Source organism: Carettochelys insculpta, chromosome 2, assembly GCF_033958435.1.
Source record: "Carettochelys insculpta isolate YL-2023 chromosome 2, ASM3395843v1, whole genome shotgun sequence".
NCBI classification, from domain to species: Eukaryota; Metazoa; Chordata; order Testudines; family Carettochelyidae; genus Carettochelys; species Carettochelys insculpta.
In genome coordinates, this window is record NC_134138.1 from 275,499,882 (window position 1) to 275,514,403 (window position 14,522).

The 14,522-nt window shown below is 43.5% G+C and overlaps 1 protein-coding gene across 3 annotated transcripts in view; it reads left to right on the forward strand.

Moving 5' to 3' along the window:
* Nucleotides 1–897: 897 nt before the first annotated feature.
* The window catches only part of SETD2 (SET domain containing 2, histone lysine methyltransferase), a 169,561-nt gene continuing 155,936 nt past the window's right edge, over nt 898–14,522 (forward strand). For all 3 annotated transcript variants that reach the window (XR_012644108.1, XM_074985253.1, XM_074985254.1), the window contains exon 1: nt 898–1,702. Coding sequence is in view for 2 of the 3 variants with exons in the window: in XM_074985253.1 (XP_074841354.1) it covers nt 1,644–1,702 (59 nt within the window). In the remaining variant the exon portion in view is untranslated. The remainder of the gene's footprint in view (nt 1,703–14,522) is intronic.

Here is a 14,522-nt window from a genome sequence, read left to right on the forward strand (position 1 = left end):
GCAGACTGGAGGATGCCTACTATGTCTCTCTCACCAGCACAAGCGGACTCAATAAATATTACCTTCCCCACCTTGAACAGTAACAGAGAGGGAGCCATGCTAGTGTATACACTATCAAAACAAAAAGCAGTCAAGTAGCACTTTAAAGACCTAGCAAAATAACTTATTAGGTGAGCTTTTGTGGGACTCCAATAGCCTGGGATCAATATGGCTACACCACTACTTGATATTTTTTTTTTTAACCTGAAAGTATCTCCTTTGGTGCCACTGACTCTGTCTGGGAAGACTACCATGACTGCTGATTAGTAAGTCCACCTGCAGGAGTGACTTATAGTATCATATCTGTAAAATGCACCTTCCCCTGCGGTGAGGGCAAGCTGCACAATGGCTACTGGATAGGAGGGAAACCAAGTGCTGTAAAAGTATCAAAGCTGGGGAGGGAGGTAAGTGTGTGTAAATGGTTTAGTAAATGTTCATGCAAATTCTTTAGAAGACAAAAATACAGACCTTGGCCTGGGGAACTTACTGAATGTGTACATCCATGGGACGGGGGCTGTGGGGGTAAGAGGGCAACTCACATAATTACCACTTTTCTCAAGGCTGCAAACAACTACCTATGTGAATAGAAAATAATTAATCTTCACTGGAAGCCCCAAGCCACCAAACCAGAAATATCTCCTGCTCCATGTTGGTGTCCGCTCCATGAAATCGCTGCTCCTACCTCGCAGAGAAGGAGCAGCAGTTTATGTATGGCAGTTGCTAGCTTTTGCTTTGGGGCCTTGTCGCTGTTTCTGTCGCTCTCTCTATTTTCTGTGACTCTCTCTTAGTAGGAAGTAGATGAGTTACAGTTTCCGTTTGTGTTTCAGGGCAGGAGGAGGAGGGAGCGAGGAAGAAGCGTTTGCGCTCGGCCACCGCTAAAGAGGAAAAATACAGAGTGAGAGGGAGGGGAGACCGAGTAAAGACACACTCCGCTTTCAACTCCCAGCGCTACATCCTCGGGGGCTGTGGACCCTCTCTCCGACCCCGAGAAGAGAAGCGAAGCGGAGCAGCACCCGGATCCGCGGCAGGGCCGACGGGCTCGCTCGTCCCCCCTCGGAACTTGAGGATTTACAGTGCCCGCGGGAAGGCGCTTGCCGCCGGCTGCAGCGGTCGCCCCCCGGGTTTGCTCGCCTGGCCGGATTATCTGCTGGGGCGGCAGCGGGGGGCTCCCTTCCTGGGGTGGGGCCTGGCTCGCCGGGGAGGACGCGGCCCCGAGCGCTTTTGGAGGGAGAGGATTATCGCTCGTTAGACGTGGGCGCCCGCCCGCGCTGCCCCGCGGGATGGAAGGGAGCCCCCTGGCCCGGGCGGCGGCGGGGTCCTAGGCGGCGCGGGCAGCGGTGCATGGGCTGGGAGCGGCTGGCCGGAGGAGAAGCAGCCCCGAGCCGGCCCCCGACACTCATCGCCTCCGGGGCCTGTTGCGGCCTCCCCGCCCCCCCGGGGAGGATGTGAAGGAGGCGGCCGGGGCAGGAGAGAGCCGCGGCCCCCCCAAACCCCACCCGCCGGCGGTCGTTGGGTGCCTGGGGCGTGGGGGCCCGGCTGACACCCCCCCCTCCCCGGCTCTCTATGCGGGGCGGGGGCGGCGCTGCTGACCCGCGCGGCTGCCGATGAAGAGGGGGAGGCCGAAGATGGGGGACTTCTATGATCCGGAACATCCCACCCCTGAGTGAGTATTGAATTTCCCCGCCCCGTGCAAGGGGGGGGGCCGCCCCCGCCACCCCCTCTGCCCCCCGCCCCCGGGCCACCTCCCAGAACAGGGTCTGTCCGTGGGCCCGGCCTGCCGGGGGTGGGGGGCCTTGGGGCGGCCCCGGGCTGGAGGGAGGCAAAATGGTTCCCGCGGAGGGGCCCGGCGCGGGAACGACGCCCGAGGCGGCGGCGGGCAGGTGCGCGCGGGGGCTCGTGGGCCTGCTGGAGCCGGCGGGAGGCAGGGCGGGCTAGGCCGCGCGTCCCCGGCCTCGAGTGAGCGCCCGGCGCGGGGAAGCGGCGGCTAGGGCGGGGAGGAGCCCGGGGCGGGCTCTGCCCCCTCCCGCCTCCGTGTGTCTGTGAGGAGGGGGCAGGGCGGCTCAGCCCCGAGTGTGTAGGGCCGGGGGGTCCCTCTGCCCGCCGCCCCCGGGGTCTGTATGGGTGTGGGGGTACCTACGCCTGCCACCTCCCTCAGGTGTGTGTGTGTGGGGGGGGGGGATCGCTCCCCCCCCCCGCCTGCTGCGCCCAAGGTCTGTATGCGTGTGGGGGGACACTCTGCCTGCACCCCCCCCCACAGGTCTGTATGCCTATGGGGGGGTCACTGCCTGCTGCCCCCCCGGGGGTCTGTATGCATGTGGGGGGAGGGGGATTGCTCCCCCACTCTGCCTGCCACCCCCCAGGAGTCTGTATGTGTGTGGGGGTACCTAAGCCTGCCAACTCCTGTGTGTGTGTGTGTGGGGGGGATTGCTCTGCTTGTCACTCTTCTCCCCCCAGGGTGTGAATGGGGATCGTTCTGCTTGTCATCCCCCCCAGGGTCCATATGGGGGAATCACTCTGTCCCCCTGCTCCAGGGTTCTGTCTGTGTGTAGGGGTGTCACTGCCATCCCCAGGGGTTGTTGGAGAGGTCAGGAGGCTCACTCTTTGTCAGCTGCTGAGTGTGTGTATGTGGGGAATTGCTGCCACCCCCAGGGGCCAGTTTGTGGTGGGGGAGAGTCACCCACCTTCCCACTTACTGCAGCATATGCTGGGAGGTATGGGTGTTCATTCTCTCTGCCACTTCCAGCTCTCCCAAGGAGGCTCTTTCTCTACGCATGTTTTGCACGGATGATTAAAAGGCTCCTGTCCGTTTGCTGCCTTCTAAATCATGCCCAGTTTCCTTACCAGATGGGACTCGGGCTCTGTCCAAGTAGATGAATATGGCATTCCCAGGGAAACCATGAGGTTAAAAAAGCCATGTTGTGCCCCTGTCCCATTTTCTAGCTGATGGGAAATTTGGTCAATGAGATACAAGCCTGAGGGAGGGGACAGTCTAATGGCTGATGTATGTTTGTTTTCTCTCTGCCAGGGACTTTCACCAAAACATACACTCACAACAATCGGCAAGTCACGGTTGCTGATTTCATTGCCTCTTGGAGAAGGTGGTTCTGTAGCTAATAGTGTTTTTCCTCTTATTCCTCAACAGTCTAACAGTTCACAACTGGTCTTGATGATAATATTTGTGTTTTATAGCATACTTTGAATCCTGAAGGATCCCAGAGTGCTTCATAAACTTTATACATGCAGCATCACTGAAATGCCATCACCTCTGGGATGGAAGGAGGCAGACATCTGGCATGGAGCACCCTCCCAGTGCAATAGCTGGATGGGCGCGAAGGGTAAAACGGGACATTTGGATAACGGTGCAAATGTTTTAAACAAAATGCTTTAAGATCTCCAGTATTCAAGGAGAGCAGATGGGACTTATGTGTCACCTAAAATGAGGCTTTGCTGAGTGATGCTTGCTTCTGATGCTTCTAAAATTAGCTAAATGCCAAGGATTTCAGTTGGAATTCAGGTTCTGTTTTACTAAAACTAGGTCAAAGAGTCTCTTATTTTTTTTCTCTCAAATGATGAATAGGTGTATGTATATGTGCTTATTCATAACAGATAATTCTAATGATTGGTGTACTTTTTGGCATTCCTGATCGCTACAGTTTTAAAATAAGCAAAAGGTGCATAGACTTTTACAGTAGTAGTAGTAGTAGTAGTAGGCATCCTTCAGTCTGCATAGACTGAGTCACAACATCTTTAAAGGCAGGAATACTTTCTTTAGTAATCTCCTCCTTCCCCTTTCCCAAATGTCACTTTTAAAAAATGCAGAGCATAACATGTTCCAGTAGCCAGATGAGTATTTGCAAAGCACAGCTGGCTGTCACATTTGAGGACACAGGTTAAAAACAAACCATAATAGCTGCAGGATATTTTATACTGCTGTAGAAGATGGCTTCCTTCAAATATGATACCCTCTGCAGGGTACAAACTGCCTGCACACTTGTCCCTGATAGATTTCTAACACTGTTGCTTCAGAATTTCAGTTTATCACCTTTTGACTGCGAGATTAAATGAAATACTTGTTACTTTTTCCTGTAGCTAGTGCAGTTAATGACCTGTCTGAACAGTCTTGGATTTTTTTATACTATATGGGGTTAGTTGCTGTGAAAAGGAAGAGGATATACATTTTGCAAAATCAGGATGTGTAACTTCCAGTGGCTGAAATGTGTACCTAAGCAGGGGTATGTGGGAGTGTGATGGTAATGGCTAGCTGACTTGAACACTTAACTGGAGACCAATAAATCAATAGGTTTGAACCTAGTTCAGTTGTTTTTCTTAGTGAGACTATTGCTGGGTGGGTTTTGCATCAGCTATATTAGACTGAAGGGAGCCATTTAATCACATGGTTAGATGTTATATTTGTAAGGTTTAAGATATTGAACTTGGTTTTAAAGTGGTGATGTTGACTCAAGAGGACATTAAATACTTACATGAACACTCAATAATATTTCCAATTTTTTGTGAAATTCACAGTATAGAAAACCCAGTTTTTGTTGCCTTTGTGCGAAATAGAACTTTAAGTATATCTGGATAACTGTCCTGCAGACAGTCTTTCTTAATTTTTCTGTCTGGATTCAATGTCATATTTATTGTAAGTCTTTCTGGCTTTCTCTGGTAGATTCACATAGTACTGATTTTGATTTGACAATGATGCATGAGAGATTAACCTAACTAAGTTCAAACTCAAAAATAACTAAAGTGGGAGGAAATGTAATCTGTATGTGTTGTTACTAGTGAGTCTAGAGTGCCGCTGGTGGTACATTTTTAAATGCTGGACAAACTGATTTCTTAGAGAAGTGCAGTTTATTTTTTCACTTCAGATTATGTATGTGTGAAAATTGGCTTTTATCTGGAATATTTAAGGTGGTTTTGCATGTTCAGTTCACTGGCTAACACTTCTGTGACACTAAATATTTGCTTAATGTGAGACAAATTCAAGTAAGAATTTTGTAGTTCACTTTAGATCTTTGTAAATTACCGGTATTTCTGGAAATAATCACTTCCCAAGAATTGGCTGCAACAAAAAGGTTATGAGAGTTAACAACAAATTCCAATAATATAAAGCTGAAATTTATATACGTTTCTTATTTTGCATTCTGCTATAGGTTATAGCATGGCTATGTCTTCATTTTTCCTGGTTAGGCCCCTAACCTAGATAGGAGACACTTCTCATCCAGGCATAAAGGTCTGCCGGTATGGATCATCCTACAACACAAGTTGCTAAACTTATTTTTTTTTTTTCTGCACCCCCCCACACCCTCTTTAGAGATTCATGTTCCACACAGTCCCCCCCCTTGACACAGGGGAATCTGGATGGTGCAGAGTTTGGAGCCCATGGAGGGAATCCACAGATGACCAACACATACAGGAAAGAGGCTTATGCACCCTGCTTGAATCCGAGGTGCCCAGAGTGGCAGCACGTGCACAGTGGTCCATTCCCTTTGTACCCATGTCTGCACTTGCCAGGTGTAAGCCTTCTTTGTTGTGGGGCCCGGACATGTATGGTCAACGATCATGTTGATTCTGAGTGCAGCCACAAGGGCTGAGCTGGTGAGTGAAAAGAGAGCAGAGAAAGTGTGTTTTCTTGGGAGGGGTTGTGGTTCCTGAAAATCTGGCCCACAGTAGAATGGCAGCACAGTTCTGGTGTGCCGGGTAACTGTTAATTTATAACCAGTCATGTCCTTACACTCCTTTGATAATTGCAGTCTACCATCCAGGGAGGTCATGCCCTACAGTTTAAAAACCAGCACCCTTCAGGATCAGAACCTAAAATAGTCATATTTAAAATTACTTTTCCATTTTTAAAAATATTTTAAATAACTTCTTAGTCTGAAATTTTGAGCTTTATAGTAGTTGTCATGGCTATATTGTTTTTCAATACTTGTTGCTATTATACAGACTCCTGGGCAATTTAGTACTGTTCAAAGGTAGTGTCACTTGGGGATTTGATTACTTTTTTCTTGTTGGCATCTGGATTCTATTTTCTTTTCCCCAGGGGAAAATTATCAGTAGCTTAGTACCCTGAACACAAGGTAGAAGCTCCTGGCAAACACATTGTAGTTGGATATAGTTAAATCAGAAAGGTAGTTCCCTCAATTATATTGTTATAATGCATCAGGGAGACACTAATGCAGCTGAAAAAGTCTTATTTTACAGCTGCCTCTCTCCTTGGTCACTCTTCCTTATTAGAAAGACTAATGGTCTCTCAGGGCATGAAATTGAAGGAGGAAACTTGACTATTGTGGCATGTGAATTTTTAAGTGCATTCTTGGTATTACTGCACTGTTACTTGCCTCTCTAAGAAAGTGCTGGGTGTCTTTTTTTCTTTTTTTTTTTTTTTGTTTAAAGACATAATTATGTGACACAGATTTTGAGACTAATATCCATAAAACAGATAATCTGTAGTTTGCAGGTGCAAGTTTGTTATAAATCTTTCTATTAAAACATCTCTATTGAATAAACAAGTGAAAACTAAGCAGAAAGCTGTCAATACCCTTGGTTTCTTACACCACTTATAATTGGGGTGCTGTGTACAGTTTTAAGTCGTATATATTTTTTTTTTTTTTTCCTACTAGGCAAGTCAGTCTTAGGCAATGAAAGCATCTGAGGTGCAGTGCATTCTCAAGTCTGTGTGGTATTTCTGTTACAGTGCTCAATGTACCCATTGTTTTTGATTTCAAGAATTTGTGTATAGGCAGCCTGTAATTTTAGGGCAACTATTCTTCAAAACATAAATTCCTGCAGGAACAAATTTTATTAGGCAAGACTGCTTCGGTACATCTTTCCTGTTCTCATGATTTTTTTTTTTTTTTTGTATACCTTCTCCAGGAAGGTATACAAAGCAGTAGTAACCTTGAGTCTCCCCCCTTTGTGCCTTGAATGCTTGTTGTAAATTCAGTGCAGTGCTCTTGAAATGTACACTGTAGTTGATGTTTGGGCTGCATTGGGATGACTGATCATACCAGCTCAGGGATTAATGAGGAATCCGTTGAATCCAATACATTTTGTTCCCAGTTTTAATGTAAATACTTACAGCCAAAACTTTCAAATTCGACACCGAAAGTTAGGCATCTCTCTGTATTTAAGGACATTAAGAAGCAACCTGACTTTCACCAAATCTCAAATTCTAGCTGAAGGTGGTGAAAGCTGCCCATGCTCAGCATACCTGAAAATCAGGCCACCTCTGTTTTGATCCCTGAATTTGGATTTTAGATGCTTTGGCTCTAGGCAGCCAAGTTTAAAAAATAACACCTGTGTCTTTGGGGGGTTGGATGACAATACTCACATAAGGCCTGACCCTTCAGTTATTACTACCTGGTGTAGTGCTTGCTTCAGTGGAACCAGCAGTAGAGTTGGTGCCAATTGTAAAGGTTTGCACGATCAGCTCCATGCTTTAAATGGGATATAATTATCCCACCCAGCTTGAACGTATTTTGAGGTAATATAGAATCCTGCATGGTACTTTCTTGTGGAAAAATACCTTACTGATTTGGTCCCATAAGCAGGTTGAGTTACTTGAAGGCTTCATTAACTATCTGCAGACTTTTCATGTGGTAGTTGTAGAGTAACATCCCAACTAGAAGTGTGGTTTATGGAAACGTTCTGTATACCTTAAATTCTACAGAAGTTATAGTTCTGTATCTGGAAACCCTGTTCTGGATTTTACAAAAGTTATATAAGCTTGTGCTGTCTAAAATGGTACTGCATAACTTATATACGGTTATGCTCTGACTTAACTTGTCTTTTCTCCAACTTTGGGTTCTCTAGTAGTTAAGTTTCTTTTGTTTGGAGGTTGCGGGGGAAACTCCTCTTTATCAATTAGAGCTGGATTTTTCATTCCCCCATTAAAAATTCTCTTCCATATTTAAGTTCTTGGGTGCGAAACTTTGACCCTTCTTATTACCTCACTTTTGTTGTTCTGTGGGAGATGGTGGTGGATTTCTTACTCTGCCCTGTTTCCTTGTTTTTTATATAGCATCCACCTTGGTCATCTCCCCTTGTGTGTCTCTTCCATCACCTCAAGAACCATTGCAGTTCTACCCTGCCCATGCTTCATATAGTCCAATTGGGCCCCTAAAGTAAGGCACCCCTCTTTCTATTTAAGCACATTAAGAAGTGGCCTAACTTTCAACAAACACCAAATTCTAGCTGAAGATGGTGAAAGCTGCCAGTGTTCAGCATACCTGAAAGGGACACGGTCAATTTGAAAGAGTATACGTTACACTGAAAAGAACAAAAACACAGTCATGTAGCACTTTAAAGACTAACAAAATAATTTATTAGGTGATGAGCTTTCGTGGGATAGACCCACTTCTTCAGATCATACCCTTACCGGAACAGACTCAATATATAAAGCACAGAGGTCCAAAAATAGTTATAAGCATGTGCTGTGTAAAATGGTACTGTATAATTTTATATAAAATAGTTATTTTTGGACCTCTGTGCTTTATATATTGAGTCTGTTCTGGTATGGCTATGATCTGAAAAGTGGGTCTGTCCTGTGAAAGCTCATCACCTAGTAAATTATTTTGTTAGTCTTTAAAGTGCTACATGACTGCTTTTTTGTTTTGATAGAATACAGGCTAACATGGCTATCTCTCTGTCACATTACACTGAGTTTCAAATAATTCAAGTACCACTGGGTTCCTTTGCCAGCTTCTGTAGTTTTACAATTTTCCCCTTTTATTTTTCCACCTTTTTTTCCCAGTTCTTGTGTGAAAGATTCTTACAGAAAGAAAAACCTTGTACACACAATGCTGTCAAATGCACAAAGTAAAAAAAACAAAAACAAAACAAAACAACCCCCACCCCCCCCAAGAATAGCTAAGTAGTTTTTCATATAATGCAGTAGTGTAATTCTCAGTGTGTGGTGGCAACAGAAAGAAATGATTTAGGCTGGTTGTGCCCCTCTGAAATAGGATAGTAACAGAGAGGTAGCCATGTTAGTCTGTACTCCAGCAAAACAAAGCAACAGAAATGTAGCACTTTAAAGACTGACAAAGTGACTTATTTGGTGATGAGCTTTTGTGGGACAGACCTACTTCATCAGATCATGGGCTAGTTATGCAAAGAGGAACAGAAGAAACAAGTGGCATCCAGAGAGTACTTGCGTAATTAGTTCAATTTTATATATTTTTAAAATGGATGTCCTCCAAACTTAGCAGCTTTGGAACACTTCAGAATAGTTAATTTGAACACTGAATAATGTTTGCAGTGACTTGTGTGTTTGCATTGACACTATAACTGCTCCATGCTGTACGGCGTGACAGTCAGTAAAGCTTTCTTCTTTTTAACTTCCGTAAATGTTATGGATAAATGAAAAATGACAAAAGCAGGAGTTCAGGTAGGTAGCATACTTTAACTGTTGCTAGGTATTATAGCATGCACAAGGTTTTCAGGCCTTTGATTACTTGGGCATGCCATTATGGCTGCATCTACACTAGCCAAAAACTTTGAAATGTCCATGCAAATGGCCATTTCAAAGTTTACTAGTGAAGTGCTGAAATACATATTCAGCGCCTCATTAGCATGCGGGCGGCCGCGGCACTTCGAAGTAGCTGGGGTCCTTTCGAAAAGGAGCCCCATCTGGATGAGCCGTGCGGCAGCGAGCTGCATCAATTTCGAAGTCCCCTTATTCCTATGAGCATATGGGAATAAGGAGACTTTGAAGTAGCCAGGGGCCTTTCGAAAAGGAGCCCGTCTGGACGAGCCGCGCAGCAGCAAGCTGTGTCAATTTTGAAGTGCCGCGGCCGCCCACGTGCTAATGAGGTGCTGAATATGTATTTCAGTGCTTCATTAGTAAACTTTGAACTGGCCATTTGCATGGCAATTTCAAAGTTTTTGGCTAGTGTAGACACTGCCTATGCGACAGATACTAAAATCTTTAAATAAGTGAAAAGCCTTTCAGTTCACTAACATTATTAACCTGTGAACCCTTAAAGAAACCTCAGTGGTTTCTCTATTGCTAAAGCTTCAAACATAGAATGCTAGAAATGTGTAAAGCCTGACATAAGTTGTGGAGTTATCATGTGAAGTCCTGTCCCACTGAGGACAAATGTAACTACCATTGTATTTTAATTCTTTAATATTAAATACGTTCTAGGTTAACACGTCTAACAGGTCAGATACAAGTAAACCTCAAAGGTATAAAAGGCAGAACTCTTAAGTTACCTTAGGTACAAGAGAACCCTGATTATCCAACATTGTTTTATCTGACATGGGGTAGCGGAATAATCAAATTTTCCAGATAATCGAGCAGCATCCCAGGCCAGGCAGCCGGATCCACTCCACCAGCAGCCAGCCCCTGGCAGCTGACTTCCATATTATCCAACACTTCCCATTATCCAACCATCTTTCAGTCCCATTTAGATCAGATAATCAGGGTTCTACTATGCATATGTATGGACATACATAAGTATGTGTGTATATCTATCTATATATGTGACCATATACTTATAGTAAAGTGCTGCCTCTGCAATAGGAATGAATTAACAGTGCAATGAGAAATTTGTGTAACTTCCTGAGTTTTATATGGTTGTGTACATAAACTTAATGTGGCTTTAAAAATACGTTGTTTTTAATTAGGCTCAACCAAACGCAAAAAAAAAAGTGCTTGTATTAGTGGAACTGTGCAACTTCTGTTTGATCAGCTTCATAGGTATTAAAGTTGACTAGTTTATTAGTTGCTGACTGAGACTCAGTATGTACTGCATGCACTGGACAGTTATGCAGCTTATAACTCCATAATTCCATCGGCATTACTTTCACTATGCATTGTAAAAACCCATTTTAATTGTATTTTGTGAAGTTTAAGTGTATCCTGATGGGAATCCATATTCCTCACTGAAAACTAATCACATGTGAAACTTAATCTATTTCACGGGTTCTCAAACTTCAGTGAGCTGTGAACACCTTCTGACAACAGAAATTACTGCACACTCTTGGGGTGAGGGCAAAGGGGGAGTCTGTCTGAGCCCTGTCATCCTTGGTCAGGGTGGTGGGGTAGAGGCAAAGCTGAAGGCCGAGAGCTTCTGCCTTGGGCCAGAGGCATGTAACCTTAATCCTGGGTGGTGAGTCTTGTGCTTTAGCTCTGGGCAGTAGGGCTTGGGCTTCAGACTTGATGGGCCCCATGGTCAACACCATCCTTGATGATAGCATTAAAATGGGCTTGTGGCCCGCTTTGGGGTCCTGATCCACAGTTTGAGAACCCCAATCTAGTTCACTTACCTGTGCTATTTGCTTTTTTTTTTTTAAAGTTGTAGTAGAAGAATCACCTGTTCTCATCTAGATGACTCAAAATATCAAATGGATTTTTCTATTCCCTTTCCCTGCAAAATATCACATTTGAAACTTAAACAAGCAGGGTTTTATATTGGGAAAAGGTGAAATTGATCGTGTCAATTGTGTTACAGTGAAAGTAGTGAAGCACTTGCAATTTGTTATATTTTTAATAGCAGTGCTGATACCTTACAGAAAATTCTGAAAACCAGTGTTTAGAAACATGCATAGCCTATTTTCAATGTTTCACTTACTTCCTTAATTATTTGTTACATTTGCATAGCAACAGGATATGTTAAGTTTCTGCTGCTACAGTAGTTTTCCCAGCTAAATCATATTCAGTTGATAGTTACCACAACAACCACCTGTGATGTAGGGAACTGTACCTGTTTTGAGGTTAATCATATACTTCATATGTTTGCCCGGAGTGTACAGTTTCTCTCTGATCTGTGTTTTCAGTAACTTGGTTCTCCTACCTCTTGCAGTGCTTGACTTTACCACGTAGTTTAAATCAGACAAACCAGTTATTTAAAAAGTGGTGCCCATAGTTGAGACTGTTTTTCAATTTGTAACTCCTTGTGTTGGAGTGGAGAGAAGAGTGACTTTCAAGATGCCTGCTGTTGCACACCGAACCCATTTTGGCAAGTTTTGTAGTACAAGCTTAAGCTTAATTTATCACATAAGAAACTACAATGTAAAACAAGGGTTTTGGATTCTGTAGTGAAGTGACCTGGATAAAAAAATCTCGCTGGAGTGGTCCGGAGTTCATAAATGCAGCAAAGGAGTAAGTAATGTCCCTCAGAGCTCTGTATAGTGGCTTATCTCAATTTTTATCTGTAGAACTAAGAACATATATCTAAACTTGCACATGTCTATATTGGATCTGTCATAAATATTATGGAAATACAGATTTGCAGACTGATCCGAGAAGATAAGTGGGTAAAGAGGATTGCCTTATAAAATTTAGGGACTAGCATTTGATGAGATGAGGTATTAGGCAGTGAATGAGTAACATGCTAGAAGCAGAATTTAGAAAGACCCTAAAGGCTTGTCTACACTTGCCCCCAACTTCAAAGCAGGCATGGTAATCAAGGCCATGGGAGATTACTAATGAAGTGCTGCAGTGAATACTGCATTAGGCTAATTTTCACCCTCAGCAACTTCGAATGCTTCAAACTTCAAAGTGCTGGCACGAATGTTTGCCTGCGCTACTGCAGAGTCCCTTTACTCCTCAAAATTAGTAACTTCCAGTAACTGACTTCATTAGTAATCTCCCCGTGGCCCTGATTAACATACCGCCTCCAAAGCTGGGGGTGAGTGTAGACAAGCCTTCGTGTTGGTAAATATTGAACTGTGTGATTCTGCAGGGACAGCAAATGGTGTTTAGAATCACTGGGTTGTAAAGGAAAGGACGAAGATTCTGCTGTAGAAGATAATTGATACCACATCTAGAATACCAAATGAATAATAATTTTTCAGATTTTGCAGATGTCTATGTTGGAAGGCATACAGAGGGAAACATCAAGACTTAATTTGGCATCTGAATAGAAAGCCTTACGGAGATAGGCTTCAAGAACTAAACACATTCAGACTCGAGATAAGGTTGCCTAGTAAGAGATCAAATTATCCAGAAACTCATGGGTGTTGGATCAGAACCTGTGGTTAAAAAAACCAACAATCAAACAAATAAACTTGATCTGTTAACAACATTGATTACCAAGGGGATTTTAGTTTTTTTTTCATCCAGAGTTCAGTGAGCATAGGAATAATCTATTTGAGGATTATTAAACTATGAGAGAATATTAGAACTGGAAGGTACCTTGATAGGTCAAAGTCCAGTATTCTGCATGGATGGCAGGGCCAGGCACCATCTAGATCATACCTGACAGATGTTTATCTAATTTCTTCTTAAATATCTCCAGTGATGGAGGTTCCACAACCCGCATAGGCAGTTTATTCCATTGCTTAGCTGCACTGGGAGTAAGGATTTTTTTTCCTAATGTCCACCCAAAACTGCAATTTAAACTTGTCCTATCATCAGAAGTTCAGGAGAATAATTTCTTCCCCTTCCTTGTAGGTCTCTTGAAAGCTTTTATTATATCCCCTCTTAATTTTCTCTTTTCCAAATTAAACAAACCCAGTTTTTTCAATCACGCCTCGTAGGTCATGTTTTCTAGACCTTTAATCATTTTTGTTGCTCTTCTCTGGGTCTTCTGCAACTTCTCCATCTTTTCTGAATTGTAGTGTTCGAACTGGACACACAACTTCAATTCAGGCCTCAGAAGCGCACAGTAGAGTGGAAGAATGACTTATGTCTTGCTTACGACACTCCTGTTAATTCATCCCAAAATCATGCTTCATTTTATCCTGTTTACCTCAGACCATTTCTCCTGTTTGTCCAGATCATTTTGAATTATAACCCTGTCTTCCAAAGGACTTGTAACTCCCTGTCAGCTCAGTATCCTTCAATACTTTATAGGCATACTGTCTATGCTATTATCTAGCTAAGCTATTTGGTTCATATGACATGACTTTATTTTTAACAAATACATGCTGACTGTTATATGTAACCTTGTTATCTTCCAGACGTTTGTGGATGGATTCCTTAATTATTTGCTCCATTATCTTTCCTGAGACAGAGGTTAAGCTATCTGGTCAGTAGTCTCCTGGGTTGTCCTTATTGCCCTTTTTATAGATGGGCAATATACAATCTTCTGGAATCTCTCCTGTCTTCATGACTTTCCAAAAATGGCATCTAAGAGCTCAGATATCTCCTTCAATCAGCTCCCTGAGTATTTTTAGGATGCATTCCATCAAGCCCTGTTGACCTAAAGACATCTAAGTTGTCTATAAATAATTTAACTTGTTCTTTTCCTATTTTAACTTTTCTCCAGCATTCACTATTGTGAGCATCTAATCACCGCCAACCTTCTTGGTGAAAACTGAAACAATGTGAAGTACCTCGGCTATTTCCATGTTTTCTGTTGCTTTTTTCCCCTCTTCATTGAGCAGTGGACTTACATTGTCTTTGGTCTCTCTCTTGTTTCTAATATATTTATAGAATGTTTTGTGTTACCATTTATGTGTCTAGCTAGAATGAGCTAATTTTGTGCGTTCTCCTTTATAATTTCACTCCTTCATGCTTGTGTTGTCAG